This window comes from Trachinotus anak, unplaced genomic scaffold (assembly GCF_046630095.1).
Source record: "Trachinotus anak isolate AG129_WGS33_773 ecotype Australia unplaced genomic scaffold, CSIRO_AGI_Tana_v1 ptg000003l, whole genome shotgun sequence".
In the NCBI taxonomy this organism is placed as follows: Eukaryota; Metazoa; Chordata; class Actinopteri; order Carangiformes; family Carangidae; genus Trachinotus; species Trachinotus anak.
In genome coordinates, this window is record NW_027273854.1 from 18,503,843 (window position 1) to 18,526,397 (window position 22,555).

General features: G+C 40.5%; 2 protein-coding genes across 2 annotated transcripts; both read left to right on the top strand.

The window, feature by feature from the left end:
- Window positions 1-746: 746 nt before the first annotated feature.
- LOC139618423 (aconitate hydratase, mitochondrial-like) lies at window positions 747-16,235 on the top strand. Its single transcript, XM_071474319.1, has 18 exons — window positions 747-815; window positions 3,574-3,716; window positions 4,264-4,522; window positions 5,549-5,641; window positions 5,948-6,106; window positions 6,265-6,415; window positions 6,534-6,638; window positions 6,727-6,818; window positions 7,915-8,020; window positions 8,446-8,603; window positions 8,764-8,837; window positions 9,336-9,447; window positions 9,684-9,866; window positions 10,581-10,676; window positions 11,225-11,416; window positions 11,681-11,813; window positions 12,394-12,515; window positions 12,646-16,235. The coding sequence occupies exons 1-18, from the start codon at window positions 780-782 to the stop codon at window positions 12,775-12,777; spliced, it is 2,346 nt and encodes a 781-aa protein (XP_071330420.1). The 5' UTR covers window positions 747-779; the 3' UTR covers window positions 12,778-16,235.
- A 714-nt stretch (window positions 16,236-16,949) lies between these two features.
- On the top strand, window positions 16,950-22,491 carry polr3h (polymerase (RNA) III (DNA directed) polypeptide H). The gene is made up of 6 exons (XM_071474320.1): window positions 16,950-17,310; window positions 19,037-19,133; window positions 19,537-19,623; window positions 19,835-19,898; window positions 21,057-21,291; window positions 22,008-22,491. Exons 1-6 carry the CDS (start codon window positions 17,200-17,202, stop codon window positions 22,056-22,058), a joined length of 645 nt encoding a protein of 214 aa, XP_071330421.1. The 5' UTR covers window positions 16,950-17,199; the 3' UTR covers window positions 22,059-22,491.
- The last annotated feature ends 64 nt before the right edge of the window (window positions 22,492-22,555 follow it).

Here is a 22,555-nt window from a genome sequence, read left to right on the forward strand (position 1 = left end):
GAAGTATCAATACTACACAATAATAATACAATTCAATTTGCATTCAGGGGTAGAAAATAATGTAGCACACTTAAAGTGCAGCAAAAGTGAAAGCACTCCTTATGCAGCTGAATGGCCCCCAAGGGAGTGCTATATTATATTATTGGGTTATTATCACCGTTGTGTTTCTATGTAAGCAACATGATAATGTAGTATCTGATGTAGATGAAATTAACTCAAAAATAATGGTAACTGTAACTTAGCGCAGTGAAAATACACAGTATTTTCTTCTGAATTGAAGTATGACTAGAAAGTAGAAGTGCTCAGGTACAAATACTTAAAACACAACAAGTACTTAAAAAACTGTAATCAAGAAAATGTTCACTTTCTACCATAGCCCACTTGATACATGTGGAAAAATGTATGTGACATATAGAAGTCATGTAGAAACTTAACAACAACAACAACAACAACAACAACAACAACAACAACAACAACAGTAGTAGTGTTCTTTTTAAAGCCATTGTGTATTTTTTTAGGCATCACATTAGAAATATTACATACATTACAAAAGAAGTAACCTAACAGTTACAAAGACAAACAAAGATATTCACTACTTTTCTATTAGGCCTGTATGAGGTAGGCAATGTTCAAATATGGGATTCTGCCTCCTTTTTAAAAGAGGTTTTAGCTTTTAACACCTCACATTCATGGATTTAATAATTCATAGCGTGAAATAACGGGATACTTAAGCCAGTGACGTCACACCAGAGCGACACTCATCTTTGTCAGTGAACAAAATGGCGTCTTACTGTTTGACGGTCTCTAGGCTGCAGGTAAGAAAACGTATTTTTAACTTTTACAGAATATTTAACTGTCCTGCTATGGAGTACACATGTGACAACAGATATGCCCTGTTGTGTGCTGCAGCCGCCGTCGCTTATCGTTGACCGACGGCGGGTAAACGTAGAGCACAATACGCACCAAGCCGCTTTCTGTCAGGTCACTGTGTCCCCGTTTGACTCCGGTTTGCGGCGCGTTTGTACAGTTATAAACCCCGTCCGACCTGACGATAACCAGCATAAAATTGTCTCATTGATAATAACAGTATTTAACTCAGTCCACATCACAACTGAACAGTGACTGTAAACGCACACAAGTGTCCTGTTGTTTGCAAGGTGATCGCAAGGTTACGGAGTTGTCTTAGTAACAGTTCACTCCTGACAGCGGGGACTGATGCTCAGTGGCGTGTTTCCGGTCCTGTGTTGGGTAGTGCATCATATCAGATCATGTTTATTTTGGAATCCACCGGGATTTTTGTAAGCGTATGTTTGCTGATGGATGTACACATCTTTAAGTAAGTTTTTGTGTTTTATTATCTATTTGTATTATTTATTATGTTTGATGTTATTCACATATCTTTTTATTGAAATTTCATAATCAACAAAAATACCATCACACATATAAACATTAACATACACACACATCCATGATTCCCATAAATAAATCTAATTTGGTATAAAGCAGAAGAAATTACAGGGAGAAGAATATACCTGTTATTTTACACACTAATGGAAGAGTTTGAAAGAAAGACAAAATGGTGGCCACACACTAATACAACGTTCTGGTCAAGCCTTGAGAACTATTGTGCTTCAGTTTTCTGAAGGAAAGACCATAGTGTCAGTCCTCAGTCTCACATTTCAAATGTTGAGTTTATTATTTGGATCAATATGAGGTAAATAGCATTCACTGCATGGACTTGACATTATTTACAAACTACACATCCAGACAAGTTCTTCAATGACCACAAAGCCTCTATTTTGCAATTTTGCATCTTGGTTTTTCGAAACCAGAAGAAACAATATTTGGACAAGAAGGTGGAGCTGAGGAGGAGTGAGGGGCGGATGTGACCTGCTCTGTACTCTATCCTGACTGTCAGGCAGGTCGCCATGTGTGTTACAGTCAGTCAATCACATGACAGCCACGCCCTAATGCATACCCTGATTTATAGACTATTTTCCACTAAATGAGACCGTAATTCAAAAAATGAGGTTGTACTGAAGAAGACTTGAAACTAGCCACTGAGACCATAAACTCATTAGGAAAACGTTTTCATTTTCCCATAGACTTCAGTACAGTCAGACGTCTTTTTGTAAACAGTAGATTGGATAGAATGCAGGTTGAGAGCACTTCCGCAGTGGCTTCACCTTTCAGACCAGGAGTCTACGTCCATTTTTTATAAACAGTTTGTAGTCAAGACCTCTTTGAATGTTTAAAAAACATCTGAGTGCTGTTTGTAAGACTTTGTAACGCTGTAGACTTAACTTATAGAAACACTAATCTTCAGGTTGCAAAGGCAATGGACATCCTAAAATGATTGATTCTGCTGATGAAATACACACATTACACCTGATTTAAGGGTAATCATTTACTCACAGAGGCCTATCCTTAACAGCATGTCATAACATTACAGAGTGCATGCCATTAAGTACTGTATATCTTTCATGAAATCTGAATCAAATAATTAATTTTCAGATGACAAGTAGAGACATTCAGGTGCTTCAATGGATCTAATATTGATTGTACAGACAGTATGTATGCACCTCTAGTGCTCATACGTAGTTTAACTGTGAAGGAGACAGTTGAATCAATGAGTATTGGACTGTCAGTAACAGTCCAGTGGATGAGGCTAACCTCTGAAATATGAGCTGTGTAAACTTTCACCCACTTTTTTTGAGCGCAGTGACTTTCCACTGAATATCAACACTAAAGGACAGATGTTAAGCAACTCATCATAGCTGGTTTAAAGATTGCCCCTCTACTGTATATCACACTATCATCCATAGGCATATAATGTATGTATATAATGTGTTCCTCTACATAATATAACAGCACATTGCACACTTCAAATGGATCAAAGTTATTGAAAGAAAGGTTTTGTAAGGTATATTGTGTCTACAAAGAGATGATTGTTTGGAATTGTTGAGCAGGTTTTTGAAAGTCTGTGGTCATTACCAGCATGAACAAAATCCTGGCATTCAAAGTCAGTCTTTTTCTAGAATGGAAGCAAGAGAGTTGTCAACCCATACTGTCTCCACTGCCTATGTTTGCTGAAACACAGTCTGGAGATGTTTTTTAAACTAGTGCCTGCTATTTACATGGCAAGGAGAAAAGTTAGAGATGAGTTCTAGTGTTTTAACTGAGTGAAGAGGAGCTTTTTCAGCAGGTGTAGCTGGAGTACAGTGTTAGCAATTACTGATTAATTAATATATGCTGTGTTTGTGTCTAGTACTAGTCCAGAATAGATCTAACCAATCTACTGAGCCCTTTGTAACCAAAATGGAGGATTCTTCCTTAGTCTTTGTGTTGGTCACATTTTTGCTGGTGCCCCCAGTCCAGTGTCCAGTGTTTTAACTAGCTTCACCTCCCTGGGTCCCTGGTCATGTGTTCCATTCTTTCATAATTTAATTGCCTCTCTTTCTGCTCCCTGGTTATTATATAACTCAAAACTGCATGTGTTAGTGCTGGATTCTGCAATAAAACATTGTTTATGGTGTTACTTCTCTGAATTGTATTCTTTTCCCATTGGTCTAGCTGGCCCTTGGAACAGGGGCGAGGCGATTCCATGTCTCCGCAGCCTTCAGCGCCAAAGCCAAGGTGGCCATGAGCCGTTTTGAACCTGGCTCCAGCATTAACTATGAGAAGATGCACGAGAACATCAACACTGTGCGCAGGAGGTCAGCAGCAGTTGCCCTCCTCAGAAATACACACACAGAGAGTCCTTGTTGATTACAGCTCGGCTCATGAGGAATGGCTGGTGTTTATTACAGCTACACAGTAAATCTTGTGACATTTACAGTGTTGACTTGTCAGAGCCAGCAGGGCCCAGGAGCTAACTTTGGATGACCTGGTGTTTCCCTCTTGCTTAGTTGACCACATGCTGTAATCCAGGAACAGGAAAAGCATTTTGTCTCGTGACTATTAAAAGAACAGTCAGGCCCAAATGTTTGCTGTCCTGAGAAGCCGTAGTTGCTTCTGGTGTTCAGGATTTTCCTTGATTCTTTGCCAAATGTAGTAAGTAAGTAAGTACTGTTTGTTAGACTTCATGGGCCAAACTGATAAATTTCATACATGAAGTAGGACACATTAATCCAAGTTTGCTTTAATTTGCATTTCTCAGCAAATGTAAACAGTAACAGTGAAAAGATAGTTTATCTGATTCTTCACCCAGTGTCCAATTCAACACAATATTTAACGCATCTTTGCACCAATCAACCCCACCAGGCTCGGCAGGCCTCTCACTCTATCGGAGAAGATTGTGTATGGTCACCTGGATGACCCAGCAGGGCAGGAGATCGACCGTGGCCGCACATATCTGCGTCTGCGTCCGGACCGTGTGGCTATGCAGGATGCTACAGCTCAGATGGCAATGCTTCAGTTCATCAGCAGTGGTCTGCCCAGGGTGGCTGTTCCCTCCACCATCCACTGTGATCACCTGATCGAGGCTCAGATCGGAGGGGCTCAGGACCTGCAGAGGGCTAAGGTGAGTACTATGGTACAGCGATTGGTTGCAAATTGCTATTTCCAGGAAAGAAATCTGATGAGATACGTGTTATTGTGCCTGCCTGCTATCCCACTGGCCTCCATTTTGCTGTGTAATCAGATCAGATACAACCACATGAGTTATGTCACAGAGCCTTGGACAATGGACATGATCTGGCAAGCTTATTACTATGTTAACAGACTGCTTTTCATACAGTGGAAATCATAGTTGGTAAATGAGACAAATTTAAAGCTGATTTCAGGTTAAGGAGAGTTGTTTCTTATTTTACGGCCAGTCACACGCACACATATTTGAACACCTAGCTTTGTGGGGACCCATCATTTACATAATGCATTCCCTAGGCCCTTACCCTAACCCTAACCATCACAACTAAGTGCCTAAGCCTAACCCTAAAACCAAGTCTGAAACCTGAAACGGCAATTAAAACTTGTGGGGTCCAGCATTTTGGTCCCCACAAAGCTGTCAGACTCCACAAATATAGTAAAACAACTGTCGGCTTCATAAGTTTCTCCTGTGACTTCTGGCTCAGTTTATTATGAGGTTTTGTCAGTTAACACGATGAGGGAAACAAGAGCCAATTTCTATTATGAGTAGTATTTAAACAGTGCAGTTGCACGTTGCAGTATATTTTGAATAATACTATACGTTGTTTTTTGGTTTGTAAAAAATTGGTTCATTTAAATTTTTTGTCAATTGTTAAAACGTTGTAACAATTGCCTGAATTGGCAATTACAATTTAACATTGTTTGGGCAGCATTTTATTCTTATCCAGCAGGGATTCCTGTTGCAGAGGCAGCAGCCTTTAACAGTCTGTGGGCACAATAGATAACTTGAGAGAAAAAAATCGGAAGGGTTGATCAAATTGTTTGTTTGACCTAATGCCTGGAGGTCATGTTGAATAACAGGATTTAGGATTAAGTGCTGCACCTGAGTTTATTCTCTTATAGTTCCATGAAAATAACCTCAACAGAAGCCCTAACGCCTCCCTAAATACTCCTAACACAGGAGGTGAACCAGGAGGTGTACAACTTCCTTGCAACTGCTGCAGCCAAATATGGAGTTGGCTTCTGGAAACCAGGCTCAGGGATCATCCATCAGGTAAAGTGCATTGATTTATAATTATGCTAACAATGACTTTTTTGACTTCAGTACACCTCCAAGGGTGCAGAGAAAAATCAAACAAACATTCCTTAATGATTGTACACTGTCAGCAGTGAATCAGCACACACTTCCTCCCTCAAAGTATCTGTGCCAGAACAGTTAATATAACCTCTTGTCTAGGGCTTTGAGAAACTGACATTTCTAGAAATGTAGTGCATCATAAATAACAGTCAGTTTTTTTTTTTTAAAGTTAGATGAGAAAAATGTGTGACTGACTGTGAAATGCCCCTCTTCTTTGGCCAGATCATCCTGGAGAACTATGCCTATCCTGGAGTTATGCTGATTGGTACAGACTCCCACACTCCCAATGGCGGTGGCCTGGGCGCCATCTGCATTGGAGTGGGTGGAGCTGATGCTGTGGATGTCATGGCTGGAATCCCTTGGGAGCTCAAGTGTCCCAAAGTGAGTTGCTGGCATCATCTGATTTCTTGTAAATTGATTTGAATCTTAATTAACTTTGACAGTGTCCGCCCTGTTTTCAACCATTAAATGTCTCCACAAATGTATCTTATCTGTTTGTTTTTTCCATCTGTTCAAGCCCATGTGCTTTTCCCCTTCAGGTGATTGGAGTGAGGCTGACAGGCACCCTCTCTGGCTGGACCTCTCCGAAGGACGTCATCCTGAAGGTGGCTGGCATCCTGACTGTGAAGGGCGGCACTGGAGCCATCGTAGAGTACCACGGGCCTGGAGTGGACTCAGTCTCCTGCACTGGTAAGGATGAGATACATTACAAGACTTAAACTGTTGGTGAAACACATTTGTTGTGTTGAGATACGGCAATCAAAGAAAGGAAGAACAATGACAGTTTCAATGACGCTTGAATTTTCAGGAATGGCCACTATCTGTAACATGGGTGCTGAGATTGGAGCCACTACGTCTGTTTTCCCCTACAACCACCGCATGAAGACGTACCTGGAGAAAACCGGCCGTGGAGGTCAGTCACTGACTGTTTGCCTCTGTGTGCTTAGTCTTTATTCAGTGTGTCTTACCTTCAACTTTGTCTCTTCTTTATTCCCTCACAGAGATTGCCTCTGTGGCTGATCAGTTCAAAGATGACTTAGTCCCAGACAAGGGCTGTGAATATGACCAGGTCATTGAGATTAACCTGAGTGAGGTGAGTTAAAACACTTTTCCCTGAACATTATTATCAGCATACACCAAATCCATGCTACATACTAATTATTTACACTATGTATTATACACTAAGTGTCATAGTATACTGGTTCAACAATAAGCATACAAAATATTCATCAAATTTTTATACAGGAAGTGATACAACATGTATGACAGTCAAACTCTGACTTTAGGATGTCAAAACTAATCAAATTTCCTAAAGAGATGGCAAAAAGATGTATACTTCTGTTTTCCAAGATCATTCTGGAGCTGTTTCATCACCTCCCACAAATGTTTTTAATGTTTTCCAGCTGTGAGCAGCTGCTCCATTTCCTTTGTGCTTTTGCATTGTGGGCCAACAACATCCATTAACAGCAGACTCAGGAATTAACCATATTTAAAAGCAGCATGCTGTCTGGTTTGAGTATACTCAAGTTTGTCGCTTTTCCAATGTGAATACACTAAATACTTACATTGCTTAGGATTGGGTGTAGTGTGGATTTAGGATGTACATTTACATCCTACCACCATAACACATGGTATGAGGCTATATTTTGTTATTTTGCCGTTGTGACATCAGTCTGTGTGCGGACACATCAGGATCATTAAGTGATATAATTTGATTTGATTGATTTTGGAGCACCTTGCTAGTAAGATATGTTTATTTGGTTAAGAGAAGCGTTTCAACACAGCAGCCTGCTTATTCATTAGCTAGTCAATCATACATTAACTGAATGAAAGTCCTTGGTACTGAAGCTGGGCAGTAAACCAAAAATGTTATCAGATATCATCACTGACCTGCAAAATTCTGCTTATGTTGAGTCAAAGCTTTCCTGGGGCGATTTCAAGTGCTGTCCAGTAAAAAAAACAAAAAAACTACAGCACCATCTTCTCATTTAGTCACTTACTTTTGCTTTGTCTTGCTCTGTATCATGTGGTTGTGATGGTGCATGGGGCAGCATCAGTGCTTATTAGTGTTCCTCTTTTTAAAGTTTCCCAATTTAGAAAACAATATTTATAGCATACGCAAAGATGTCCCACATTACTCAAATTATGACCGTCTTTCATTCTGCCTTGTCCCTCCCCCCCACTAACAGTTGAAGCCCCACATCAACGGACCATTCACCCCTGACCTGGCCCACCCTGTGTCCGACATTGGGGCCATAGCTAAGAAGAGTGGCTGGCCCCTGGAGGTTAAAGTTGGTCTGTATTTGTGAAACAGCCATATTGCCTTATAATGTTAAATATTTTTAATGCTTTGTCTATGAAATATGATGTTTCTTTCTCTGTTCTAGCTCTAGCTGTGTTATTGACCAGATGTGATCAGATCAAATTACAGCTCTGTCATGTTGCTGATGATCTTCCAGAGTGACTTCATAGAATGAGTGCTGAGTGAACGCAGTCTAATTCCAGTCATTGACAGAGTGTAATTATGATGATCAAGATGTATACTTACAGACTTGCTTGTCTTTTCACTTTTCTCCTCTTCAACAATTTTCCTCACATTTCATATGCAAGATGTGCTATTAAAAATAGATGAGCACTTCCAGCCGACCACTGTAACTGTATACTCCCTCCTTTTAGGTTCCTCTTTCTCCTCTTACAAACATTGCACTTGTCTCTTGTAGGTCTGATCGGCAGCTGCACCAACTCGAGCTACGAGGACATGGGCAGAGCGGCCTCTCTGGCCAAGCAGGCTCTGGATAAAGGTCTGAAGTGCAAGGCCCAGTTCACCGTCACCCCTGGCTCTGAACAGATCCGCGCCACCATTGAAAGGGATGGATATGTGAGTCAGAATCTCACCAAGTGAACTCATAGTTAAATTTAGCAAGTGACCTATAACATCTGGCCAGTGTTTTTTTTTTTTTTTTAACAAAAGACTCTTAGGCATTTCTATGTCTGAAAGAGGGAATAATTTCTATAAAAACATGTTTTTCCTCTTCTAGGCCAAGATCCTGAGTGATGTTGGAGGAATTGTTCTTGCCAATGCTTGTGGCCCCTGCATTGGACAGTGGGACAGGTATGCACTTCATTTGCAAGGGCTAATTTTGCCTTACTAGCAGCAAGGTCATGACAGTTGCTTAGTCTGTTGTGCCAACACTTGGGCACAGGGCAAAATATTTTGACAACTGCTGGCCAGATATCCATGAAATTCAGTTGAAATGTTCCCCACATGATGATTTCTGACAACTTTAGTGATGTTTGCCAAAACATTCAGACCAATATGCCCTTGTTACAACAATATTGTAATGTGATGAACACTGCTGTTTCTGGTTACTGTTTTTGCACTAGGTTGGCAGGAAAACTCATTCATGCTCCTCAAAATATACATACACAATACATCTCATAATTTGTGGAGCACATTTATTTTCCAAGATGACACTTTCATATAGTTGTATAGTTGAATGTCATGAATATTGCAGCCACTAAGGATTACTAATGGGGAGTTAGAACTGATGCACACAGTATAGAGTGAAGTCTGAAGATCAAAAATCCCTCTTCTATTTTATCTCTTCAGGAAGGACGTGAAAAAAGGAGAGAAGAATACTATCGTCACGTCATTCAACAGGAACTTCACTGCTAGGAATGATGCTAACCCAGCGACTCACGCTTTTGTCACCTCTCCTGAGGTAAGAAGGACTGCACAAGCAAAAGACAAGCTCAGGAATTCATAAATACATGGGCATCAATACACAGAATCACAGAAGCTCTTATACTCAGCACAGTGGCAGAAAAGTACTTCCAAAAAAAAAAAAAAACTGTGACATTTGCTCATCCGCTGTCTCCTGATGTTGGTTGTCTAAATGCACAGATCTAAACACATTTCACTGCTACTGTTGGCTTATTGTTCTGTAAATCAACACAGATTGTCACTGCCTTGGCCCTCGCTGGGACCCTCAACTTCAACCCTGAGACTGACTACCTAACTGCTCCTAATGGAGAGAAGTTCAAGCTGGAACCCCCCACCGGTGATGAGCTCCCATCCAGAGACTTTGACCCGGGCCAGGACACTTACCAGCACCCCCCAGCTGAGAGCAGCTCAGTCAAGGTGATTCTTTTTTTCAAGATACATTTTCAACATTTGATTATCCAGAAAGCAGCATAGCACAAATGACAACAAGACTTTTACACCGGGAACACACTGCCTGCTTTGCATGTGCGTTGCTGCCTCGCTGCTACTGCCAGTTCAATCTTGTTGGATTTCTTTTCATTATAAAATCAATTTACAATGTCACTAAAATGTGACATTGTGTCTCCACGCAAAGAATATTTATATTTTTAAATGTATATTTTTAATGTCTGTGTCATATTCAGATTCAGCATTGACACAGAAATTTTGATATGACTATCAACAGGTTTTTTACCAGTTCATTTTTGCTGGGAGCCGCACGCATCATATGTAAAAATTAGGCAAGACAGTGAATTTCTAGATGCGTAAGATGCACAGGTCACGCAGGCAGTGTGTCTGCTCTAACCTGTTAACATGGGCACTGAAACCAAAACGTTCTGCAGCCGCCATGCAGACGCCACGCAGATAGTGTGTTCCTGACCTTTGTGAGGTGAGCATCTTCTGTCTTAGCCCAGTCAGCATTGAATAAGTACACGGAATGGTATGCTAACAGAAATATGAAAGTGTGTTAAGACGTGTGTATTGTGAGAGTTGTTTAGACAGAAAAGCTTTATTGGTGTTAACTGCCTCACTACACTTAGAAAATATACCTGGAACAACCTTTGTGCCTCAGCCTGATCTGATGTTGTTCAGGTGGACGTGAACCCATCCAGCAACCGTCTGCAGCTGCTGGAGCCCTTTGATAAGTGGCATGGAAAAGACCTGGAGGATATGAGGGTCCTCATCAAGGTGAGCAGGAAATGGAATACACATTGTGATTAAAGTAAAGGAGATCTAGTAGCTCTACAACAGAAGGAAAACTGCACCAGTCACAGCCTAAATAACAATGTTATTGTCAATCAATCATATGAGAACTGAGATATCTTATCTCTCTGTGCGGTAGAGCTCCATCGTTGTCTATTTAGCTGCACTGTGGCTCTGGGTTGCATGTTCCTTCATTATGATGAACACTAAAGTTTATTTTCAGTTAATCACACATACACAATCCTGCTCCTGAAAATACTCAATGCACCAAATGTGGATTAATTTGCAGCTGAAAATAGTCCCCATCAAATGCACTATTTACTCGTTTAGCTAATGTTTGCTAAAAACTGCAGCGCCCAGTGTTGTTTTTTTTTTTTTTTTTAATGAAACTATATATGTGGGACCAGTTTTATTCAAGATTTATATCTTCAGTAGTAAAGATTAGACTTGGGGCTGAGAGACAGGGTAGAGAATTTGAAAACTGATTCCTTCTACTTTTCCTTTCTTCTGCATTTGCTGCTACTCATCCTTAGGTGAAGGGAAAGTGCACCACTGACCACATCAGTGCCGCCGGCCCCTGGCTCAAATTCCGTGGTCATCTGGACAACATCTCCAACAATCTGCTGATTGGCGCTGTCAATATTGAGAATGACGCTGTCAACAAGGTCAAGAACCAGCTGACAGGAGAGTATGGCGGTGTACCAGATGTGGCCCGCCAATACAAGGTGAGTTTGACAGGATTGTGTTGATGTATTCTTTTATATTCAGGTATATGTTAGTGTTCAACTAAATAAAAGCCCCAGGCAAAATTCTTATTTTTGTTGCATATTTTCCCAGAAACCAGATTCCTCAATTTCCTGTTCATCACTTTATTTTTCTCTGTCTTATTAAAAGCACTTTGAATTACCTTGTTATTAAGTTCTATACAAATTAAGTCTCCTAACAGCTTTTTAAATTTTCCGTGATCTTTGTTTAACTTTATAACCCAGGCCAATGGAGTGAACTGGGTGGTGGTTGGAGATGAGAACTATGGAGAAGGGTCCAGCAGAGAACATGCAGCCCTGGAGCCACGACACCTGGGAGGACGCGCCATCATTGTCAAGAGCTTTGCCAGAATCCACGGTGAGTTTCAGAAAAAACAAGCAAATATCCATATGTGTAGAGCTACTCTGGCGTTACTGGAGTTGTGCACAATTTTTATTATGCTTAAACTCAGACTGTCTATTTATTTTCCTTTTGAAAGCAGAGGCAACAGGGAAACTGTATCTTAATAGTTGTAACCGGCTAATTGAATCTGGCATGTTTACAGTCTGCCAGACTAAAGATGTCTCTGGCAGTGTCTAAGAGAGTCTCCAAGTTATTACTGCAGTCCATTACTGCCAGTTTTCTTGCACATAGGAGGCTGGATGTAGGTAAATGGGAAGATGAAAGTGTTTCTGTTCCTTTGATTTGTGTGAGAGGATTTCCTCAGAACTAGCCGAAAACACAAACAATAAAGCTTTCAACATCATTTGGTCTGTTCTCATAATTTATCGGCAGCTAATCGGTTATACTGAGACACATGCTTGTCTTATTCTCCACGATCTTGTATTTGTGTGCAACAGATATTCTCCTGTCAGACAGAGAACCCTTCTCTGGTACAGTATGAGTCAGTATCTTGCTGTTATCCTTTATTTATCCATCTTTTCTTTATTCCTCACAGAGACTAACCTGAAGAAGCAGGGCCTGCTGCCTCTGACTTTTGCTGACCCCCAGGACTACGACAAAATTCGCCCAGATGACAAGATTTCAATCACCGGCCTGAAATCCCTTGCCCCCGGCAAGGTGAGCAATCATCTGCACTAATGAAACATTGATCCAGAGGACAGCCCATCCTCTCCTAATATTATGTTAAAGAAAAACTGGATGAATGATTGACACATGATTCATGTTTGCCTCCTGTGTCCCTCTCCAGCCCCTGACAGCAGTGATTAAGCACAGCGATGGCAGCCAGACATCCATCTCTCTAAACCACACCTTCAATGAGACACAGATTGAGTGGTTCAAGGCTGGCTCCGCCCTCAACAGGATGAAGGAGCTCCAGTAGATGGTGGCGAGGAGGAAGGCGAAGCCTGTAGGGGCCTTGGCCTTGGCCTTGGCGTGGGTTAAGAAGGGGAGAACCGTGGGCCTAGAGAGGAGCTTTGCAAAGAGGGAGAGACGATTTGAACAGTAGATGGTAACCAGTAAGCAGACATGGGAACAGCTGCAGTCATGCTCAGTTAAAGAAAGAGCATACACGCACAAACACACACACATACACACAAGGTCGCTGTACAGATGAAAAGCGCACACACTCACACACACTCACACACTCACAAACACAGACAGCATTACTGTGACAGCACTCCCAGTTGACGGGCAGACATGCACAAACACACTCAAACAAGCGCACACTGTTATACTGTATCGTTCGTACTAGCAGCTTATTTGTTCATTTAGCACTCAGCTCACTTTCATACACACATGCTCACCTTTCTCCAATGAACAGCGTGGTCCTTTCCTATTTTTGTGATACACTGGCAGCACTACTGTATTTCTCTAAAGCAGAAGTTGTTGGTTTCACCATACATCGTTCCAAGTCGACCTCTGCACAAAGAGGCTCATTGGAAGCATTAACATAAAAGCATTATTCATAATCAGCTATACTGTATACTGTCTTTGATGACTGTATCTAACGGTATGCGGGCCTGATACATACAGAATATTATTTAAAACGTTGGTGAAACAGTGATGAGTTATTTAAATATCTTTAACTGTAAAATCCACTCCAAGACCAGACATTTCTTGTTCTCCATTATACCTCCTCTTTAATGTTGTTCCATCCAAACAGCTCAAGAAGCTGACTGAGTTGTTCAACTCACATGAATGTATACATTTTTCTCTTATTCTCTCCAGATGTGTCACCTGAAGTACATCTTACACACCTAATGGCGATGAACTTCAGGGTTTTGTGCTTTCTGATACAATTATTGACTTGAACAAGTGTTTCTCCGTCATTCTTGATTAGAGCCTCACTGTAAACAAACTACCAGGCTCAGTTATTTCCTCTAAGCAGCGAAATCCCATCAGCCCCTACAACTGCTCTCACTAGGTCTTGAGTATTCATGCTGCTATTGTTGCACTTTTAATTTTCATCAGCCAGCACGTGAATCTCTGTACACTCCCTGCTGCGCTTCTCATCCCCGCTTGCTTGTTCTCTTTCTTTTTGCATGATATAACACCTCATTGTGTGAAAACTTTTCTGCGTGGTTGTCTCTCTCCGACTTAGACAACAAACCAGAACATATAGTGCTGTTGTGTTAGCACTAGCCTTGCCATTCTTTTCTTTCCATTTGTGCTTTGTTGTGTGTGTGTGTGTGTGTCTCTAAGAGCCAGATGTTTTCATCAGGTTAACATCAGTCTGTGTTAGCATCTGTCTGTCCCTCTTTGCTCCTGCTGCCTCTCTTTGTATTCACCGGGCTGGCCCATGCAGTCCAAACCAAAACCTGATGTTTGGTTAAATAGGCTGTTATCAGGTTTGTGTTGATCGACAGTAAAGCTGCACTGGGTAAGATTTTAGTGTAAATTCTGGTGTAGAGTATAGACACAAGAAAGCCTCTGTGCCCATAGGAAAAAAGCAGCAGCTGTGTAATAAAAATTCTTTCTAAACAGCTGCAATCAGGCTGTGTCAAGAGAAACTGCTACACTTTTATAGTAGCTCTACATCCTGATTCAATTAGCTTTACAGATCAGTTGGTCATCCAGCTCATTGTGCTGTGGTTTCTCTGTGTTAAACTCCCAGTTTTTCAGTTAGTCCTCCGCATCATCTGGAGCTGCCAGTGTGTGAAATTGCCTCATGTAGCTGTAATGGGAGATGACAGGCTGCGTTTGTCTTTGAACTGAATTTTTTTTTTCTTTTAATCAGGTTGAAGTTTGGTCCTCCACAGCATGGGAAGGCCTGCAGTCTTCTTACACAAACTAACGCACAATCTAGTGTCCAGATGCCTGTACACTAGCACTTTGTAGAGTTAGAGAAGTAGCTTTCAGCTGTGCTTTGCTATGTGTCGTTTTTCCTCTGTAAAACATCTTCCTCTTCAGCATACATCTCTGTGGTGTGTGACTCTATAGGACTGACATACAATTTGTAATATACAGACAGTAGAAAAATCTAGATTCAAGATCATTCTCATATATATATATAAACCAGAGTTTTGCCATAATGTATTCCTAGTATGAGCCACTGAAACATTGTGGTCATATATTTTTGTGGGCTTAGGGATATTTGAGGTCATTGCTGCTATGATTTATGTGGGAGTACTGCTGGTCCTCTGTGTTTAGTTCTCTCATCATGCAGAATCTAAGTCAGTCACTTCTTCAATCTGCTGTTGCAGAAGTAAAAACATTTTGGTATAATACAGTTCCTGAAATAAAGCCCTATGTACTAAAAAGTCACTAGGTTCGGATCTGTGTGTAAATGATGTGCTGTGTAGCTGCACTTTGTATAGGGGTGTGTACGTAAATAATAAATCATTATATATATATATATATATATATATATATATATAGTAACATGCTATATGCTGCCTGTCTAAATGAGAGTCCCCAACTCCATTTGTGACCTCTTGTAGCATAGTGTCATGATATAGAGTCCCCCTGTGGTCTTTATTAAACTGAATCTCCATTAAACTAATGGTTTCGCAGAGCAGTTGACACGTGGATTGTGGGTTAAAAGAAAGAAAGCACAGGTACTGAATTGGAGCTGTCGGTTGCTGCTGGGCGTTGACAGTGAAAAGGGACTTGTTATTTTTAGGAAGGTGAATAAGCAGCAGCCCAACTTTAAGGACTTTTTGCACATAAATGACTCCTTATATGGTTAGCTATTCTTAAACTCAACTGCTCAACACTTTGAGAATCATCACAGAAACTGTTGTCTGCCCTCACTAAGATCATCTTTTTGATGTTTAAACACTCCTGATCCGAGTATCAGATTAACTGCCAAAGATGCCTAATTAAAATGTTAAGAAATAATAGTTACCATGGAGTTGTGTTTGAATCAATCATTCATTTTCATATGACATTTCAAAAATATCACCATGTCCATTATTACTTGATTACATACAGGGTATTATTTTTCTGAATGAATTCTCCAGGATCTTCAAAAAAACTGAATAATTTGATCATCATCTTTTTTCTGTCAGCACATTTAACAGCTGCTTGTGAAACTGTTTGCTTATACTGTGATGTACGATGCTACTTTGATGTTCACTGATTCAATTTTAACAGTGCTATACTGTAAACCGACAAATCAAATGATGTTGTTCATGAAGGCATTGTGTAAATAAGAATGGAAAATGAGCAGATGTTATTTTAAAGTAATGGTTCCCCTCACACTCCTGTTTTAGCATTAAGCTTGATTTTTGTAAAAGTAAATGATACAAAATGTCTGCAGTTTTGTAGCTTGTGAGATTTAAAATATCTTGACATTTACAATATAAATGGTAAATTAATAAAGGTAAAATTCTGAAATTAATGTTTTTGTGTTTTTCTTTGATCATAAGAATATATGATTGTCAGTATTGCGATGTTATTGCACATGTACTGGCCTATTATGGAGAACCAGGGATACCACAGTCAAATGAACTATCAATCCATCAACAAACAACAAACACAAATTTCAATAGACTAGTGTTTTTTGTTTGATTGTTGAACTCAACTTGGTATGGAACCTTAATCAAAGATGTGAAGAACAAAACATCTCAGAGGCCTGTCACTTTTATTTTTTAAACAATTTTGATTTAATTTCAGAAATGAATTGACTTCATGACTATTGTGCCTCTTTGTTAATACAGAAGATTTTTTTTTCATTAGAAACTGAATTAAATGCACAGAAAAATACAAAAATAATATAAATTAATGATGCCTATAATAATTATTTCAACAAAAATGTAGAAAAATATCATCAACAACTTGCAGGGATTGTTGATGTAAAAATAAAATATATTATGGAGTGATCACCGAGGACACAACATATAGAAAACAGAAAATGCATGCTATTTGGCTATTCATGTCATTTGATCTGATGTAACTGATATAATAATTTTTAGTTTTTTATATTGTTGTGTAAAATTATGGAAAACAAATAGCCCGTTAGGGCGATATAAAAAATGATAACAAGGTTAATGTAAAAAAAACAACAACTGTGCACTGTACCTTTAAGTTTTGCGACATGTCGTAAAAGCTCACTGCCGTAAATAATCACATGGAGACAACATGGATGCTTCAGACTGCTGCAGATGAATATATTTTTGTGTGTGGTCGTTAGCTAGGTTGGTGTTTCCTCCTCTTCGCTCTGGTTGTTTGTAGAGAAGAAAAACAGCAGATGCTCCTGAAGACTAAGCGGCTCGTCCTGTTGTCAGACTGACAGCTCAGACCGGTTGTTGGACCACAGGTGGTGTGTGTGTGTGTGAGTAAGTGAGTGGGGTCCTGCATCATGTTTGTGTTGGTGGAGATGGTCGACACTGTCAGGATCCCTCCGTGGAACTTCCAGAGACAACTCAACGAAGCCATAGCCGAGGAGCTCAACAAGAAACTGGCCAACAAGGTGAGTTTCACCCTCACTGAGGAAAAACCTCCATCATGATCGAGACTTCTTTTGCAAAACAGACCTCAGTTCAGCTGAAATAATAAGAGACAGGACACAATGCACGGCCAGTCATGTACAAACAGCCTTTGTAATTCATAATATTAAATGGTGCAAAGTACTTGAGGCCAGTGTCTTCCCAAGTTCAGCCTTTACTCATGAGATAACCAGTCCCAGTCCTGGTCGTCTCCCAGCCTACTTTTAGAAAATATATTTTAATAGTTTTATATGCATAAATCATAAATCTGCCTGACTTGGCTTTACATTCTGTACAGCACCTGGTGTCCTCTGTCCTCAGACCCTTGATTCAGATAAAAAACCTTTAACTGGGAAAAAAGGGAGAAAGGAAGAAGAACAACAGGGGAGGAATCCCTCCTCTAGGGCAGACAGACATGCAATAGATGTTGTGTATGTGCTGTAGACATGAATTCACTATCGATGAATTACACAACATATTTAGGAAATATGGTTCCAGGAGGATTTAAAGCAACTTACAGGTGCATCCAAAAGAGGTGGGGCCTGAGCCACATGACCTCAGCTCGATCATGAAAACCTGAAAAGAGGCCGGACCACACAGACAAGAGACAGAGAAAAGGACGCTATTCACACGCAGGGAAAAGACTGAGTCTCCTAAAGCATGAAGCTCCCAGGATGACTGATGGTCGAGGAAAACCTGGGTACTGAAGAGAGAGAGAGAGAGAGAGAGACACACACAGAGAGAGAGAGAGAGAGAGAGAGAGAGAGAGAGAGAGAGAGAGAGAGAGAGAGAGAGAGAGAGAGAGAGAGAGACACAGACAGGTTGGACAATTGTGTTCATGTTCTGGTGGACAACAGACAGGTAAAATATCATACATCTAGTTTATCATATCATTAATAGATGATGCTGATGAGCAATAAGGCGACTAACAATTATTAAACAGTGGTTCTTAAACTTTTCCACATCACTGACACAAATGAGACCGCTGACCCCCATTTGATAGGATTTTGTTCCAGGGGTCTCCATCATATTTTATTTTTGCTTTTAGATGTTTTATAACAGAAGATGTTTAACACCCATGAACCAAATAGTCATTACTATCCACTATCAGATCCAGGTGAAGATGTCTTCACATGTCTTTTTTTTGGTGTCAAACAGTCCAAAACCTTCACCAGTTTACAATGACGTGAAACATCTTCACATTTTGAGAAGCTGAAACCAGGGAATGTTTGGCACCTGAAAAATGAGTTCATTATCAAAATAGTTGATCTGTCGATCATCTAATTAATTAATAACTGTAGAGCACTGCAAGCAGTCATTATATCGATTGTACTTCACGCATCAGTTTTCTTTGTTCTGTGTCTTCCATAAATTCAAGATTAAATATTAAATATTTCAATTGGTTGTAAGTCATCAAAACTACAGAAACACCATCAATTACAACAATTTGACAGTAAACAAAAAGACATAAATGCATTACAGTGGAGGTGAAGTGATTAATGATGATATCAGGCATCTGCATGTGATTTGGATGTAAGCACAGCAGTTTGTGTTTAAAGGCAAGATTAATGAAAAGGTGTTTTTTGGCTCCTCATTTTGAATCTTAGCTTACTAAGGCTATGTTGTGATGATTGAGTAAATGCTCTGTGGAATACTGAACTTTCAACATCTTTGCATTTGCTGAACGGTGCCCCGCTCTCATCACCTCAGGTGGTCTACAATGTCGGCCTCTGCATCTGTTTATACGACATCACTAAACTGGAGGATTCCTATATATTCCCAGGGGATGGAGCCTCACACACCAAAGGTATGAGGATGGGGGTGGGAAAGCTGTGATTTTCTTCACTCGTGTTTTTCTGTCAGTCCTGCTGATGAATTGGTTTTAGGACATTTAGAGCGTGTCACCCCAAAGCAGAAAGCCTTTACCCTGACATCCTCACAGAAACTCAGATCACAGTGGCACAGGGAATGGGATTAATATACCTACTTTTCCTCATGATGGTTGATTCTGTAGAAATTTGGTAACACATGGTTTCTCTCAGGCTTTTCTGCCCTCGTTAAGAGTAAATGGAAAAACAGAATAATATAGACCCAGAAATGATTGATGCCTTTTCTTTATCCAAAAATAAAACACATCTACAGGTCTGCTGAGTGATATTAGTTGTGCTTTTACCCACTGAGAGTCTCATCCTGTCTTGGTTTTCTGTCAGTTCATTTCAGGTATGTTGTTTTTCACCCTTTCCTCGATGAGATCCTGCTCGGCAAGATCAAGTACTGCAGTCAGGAGGGAGTTCACGGTAACCTCTGTCTTAACATTGCAGCTTTTTTTGAGTAAATCTGTGCAGAAGTATTTTCAAATTCATTCTCAATAACCTTAAAAGGAGAAATAAGAAATTAGATCTGCAACTAATGTTTATTATGCTTGTCGTTTACTTCTACAACAGTTTTCCTAATTCATCCATGGTAATGAGGTAAACACTGACTGCACACTGCATCTCTCTGTTTCAGTGACAATGGGCTTCTTTGATGACATCTTGATTCCACCAGAGTCACTTCAACAGCCTGCAAAATTGTATCCTGACCTCCAGTGTTGTGATTTCATCACAAGTGCAGCTCTGCCTCGAAACATTTGTGTATTACATGTTAAAGTTTCTATATGTAACATGAAGAAAACCCTCGTTATTAATGACAACTGCAGTTCACTGAATGGCCAAATCTACAAAGTAACAGGTTCAAGAGAAAAGACATTTTGTTTTGTGCTGGGGGGGCGGTCGTTTGTTGACATTAGTGGAGTCGATTTCAAAGGAGGGCATCGGCCAAATCAGTGACATTGTGCACATGAGACTGAACATGATTGACTGGCATCAAGTTGATAGATGAAGTATCCAGTTACACTGTTATTGTCGTTTGACTGTAAACTATATTTGAAACTATAGACTACATTTGACTCTCCAGTGCTGACAGCGTGAAAACAGTGGAGATTGGTCTGGCTATGTGAGACTATAGTTTGTTTACAGGATTTATAAAGTGCAATATTGTTATTAGCTTGCTAGCTAGTACAATATGGGCTAGTGACGTTCAACGAATCATTCTCCTTGCATGATGCATTTACTGCATTTATATGATATGTGAGTGCTAGCAAGCGAGCTAGCTTTATCAATCGCTGTTTGTCTAGTTTTCACTGACAGGGCCAGCAATGTCAGCAACGCTAAATTGTCTGGATGATATAACTAAAAGTTAGCGAATTAGACAGAAAATGTTTTTGCCACACCTCATCATTAATGTCATAGTTTCCATCACAACTCTCACTTTGCTGAAACGATGCGCTAATGTGTCAGCATAATTGGATAGACCTTTTATATTGTCAAGTAACTGAAAAAGTCTGGCACTGGTTTGAGTCAACGATAATCCTGGGAGCTGAAGAGAGGTACTCGGAACCGAGCGTGAATGTCACATCCTTTGGCTTTTCCTGGAAAATTTTGTCCCGAGTTATTTACAGTACATAGAAATCAGTCCACAGGCTGTTACAGGGATCTGAGAAAGTTGGGGAAGGTCTCATTTTTTAAGTTATGTTATAATCGGTTCACACATTGGCAATCAAAAAATTGCTTCACATTCTTCCATATATTCCATATATATAATTAATTGTACTCTTCTAGAGCTGATTGTGACTGCAGTTGAAGTAGTTGCAGCTCCTGGGCTGTCAACCCGTCCTTAGCTGCGGCCTCAGCGATGAAGCAGAGCAAGTTTGGGTCTGGGAGTATGAGACGGATGAGGGGGCCCATGACCTCTACATGGACCAAGGGGAGGAGATCCGATTTCGGGTGACGGATGAAGTCTTTGTCGACACGTCGCCCACAGGCCCGGCCACTGCAGCAACAGACACACCAGCTCAGCCGGGACAGTCGACGGCGCCGCCAGCAGAGGACAGTGGGGAGAAGAAAGAGCCACCGTACACTCTGATTGTAAGAACACACTCGCTCACTAACACACATTCACATCACCAGGGGATCTGCTCAAGTAAAAACTGTTAAATTGTGTTTTTGATAAATGTGTGAAAATCCATTTTTATTTTGTTGTCTCAGACTCTTTGAGGGTGGAGCTGCACACGTCGTCAGAATTTTCTCCCTAAAGTTCACCAAACTCTGTACTTTATATTATTAACATTTTTAGACTGAATGCATCTTAATGCCTCACAGCAAACCTTCAAATGTAGCTGAAGAATGTGGTTTTGTTTTGCCAGATTTCTTAGGCCACAGCTGGCGTATCACCGTGGACCTGGTGCAGTGCCAGCTGCCCGTCATGTTCTACAGAGATAGCTCAACATTCACTGTAAACAACGGTGTCATAGAAATTGCTCTCGTTTGCCTCTGGTAGTTAAGAGAAATGGTAGCCACTTTAGCTTTGTGGTGCTAAACGGACTGTGTAATTTACTGCTGTGACTCAGCTCTTCTACTCGTGTTCAGAAGATTAATAAAGGTACAAGTTGTCCTGGCCTAAGAGATGCAACAAAAATAGCAGGAGAGACAGGGAGCTTTACATGCACAAGCAGTTCTGAGGAGAGAGGACCTATCAACCAAAATGACTGAAAGCATTTGTGAGTGCAGCAGTTTTATATGTGGCCAGAATAAAGCAAAAGTAGCTTCACGTCCATCTGACACCTCTTGCGCTGTTGTTTCAGGGGACCATCTGTGAGCCGGGGCTGGGGCTGCTGTCATGGTGGAACAGTTAGCACTGCAGTGCAAAGAGAGACTAACTGGGTGTTAGGAACAGACTGACCATCATGACTGATCGGAGACACGGAGGACATGAGGGACAGTCAGCTGGAGACACTGAACCCTGTTGTTTCAGTACAGAAGTCAAGAAGCAAAGTGGAGCTGCTTTCTGAACCAAGATACTGTTGGTGGAGATGTGACTGATTGTTTAGTAAATACTGCCCTAAAAACACCAGCTTCACGTTTACATGTAAAACTGACCATATATTTAATAACAGAAAGGTTGAAGAGTTTTCACCTTCAGCTGATATTTTCCACAAGATTTTGACCCTCAGTTGAAAAGAAAATAAGTAAGTCATTAATTGTTTGAACAAAAGTGTCATAACGGCTTTAGTGGGATGGACAGACATACACAGATCAATAAATCCGGCTTTAATGTGTCAAAGCAGATGCTGTTTAACACTCTTTGTCATTTGTCAGGCGTGAATAAATGTGATGCCTACTTATGTTAGAA

Bases quoted from the DNA above. Each gene is read 5' to 3' on its own strand.
- polr3h (XM_071474320.1), top strand. From the start codon at position 17,200: ATGTTTGTGTTGGTGGAGATGGTCGACACTGTCAGGATCCCTCCGTGG. The intron at 17,311-19,036 runs GTGAGTTTCACC...TCATCACCTCAG, and splicing joins ACAAGAAACTGGCCAACAAG to GTGGTCTACAATGTCGGCCT. The intron at 19,624-19,834 runs GTAACCTCTGTC...TCTCTGTTTCAG, and splicing joins CAGTCAGGAGGGAGTTCACG to TGACAATGGGCTTCTTTGAT.
- LOC139618423 (XM_071474319.1), top strand. From the start codon at position 780: ATGGCGTCTTACTGTTTGACGGTCTCTAGGCTGCAG. The intron at 6,639-6,726 runs GTCAGTCACTGA...ATTCCCTCACAG, and splicing joins GGAGAAAACCGGCCGTGGAG to AGATTGCCTCTGTGGCTGAT. The intron at 8,021-8,445 runs GTCTGTATTTGT...TGTCTCTTGTAG, and splicing joins GCCCCTGGAGGTTAAAGTTG to GTCTGATCGGCAGCTGCACC.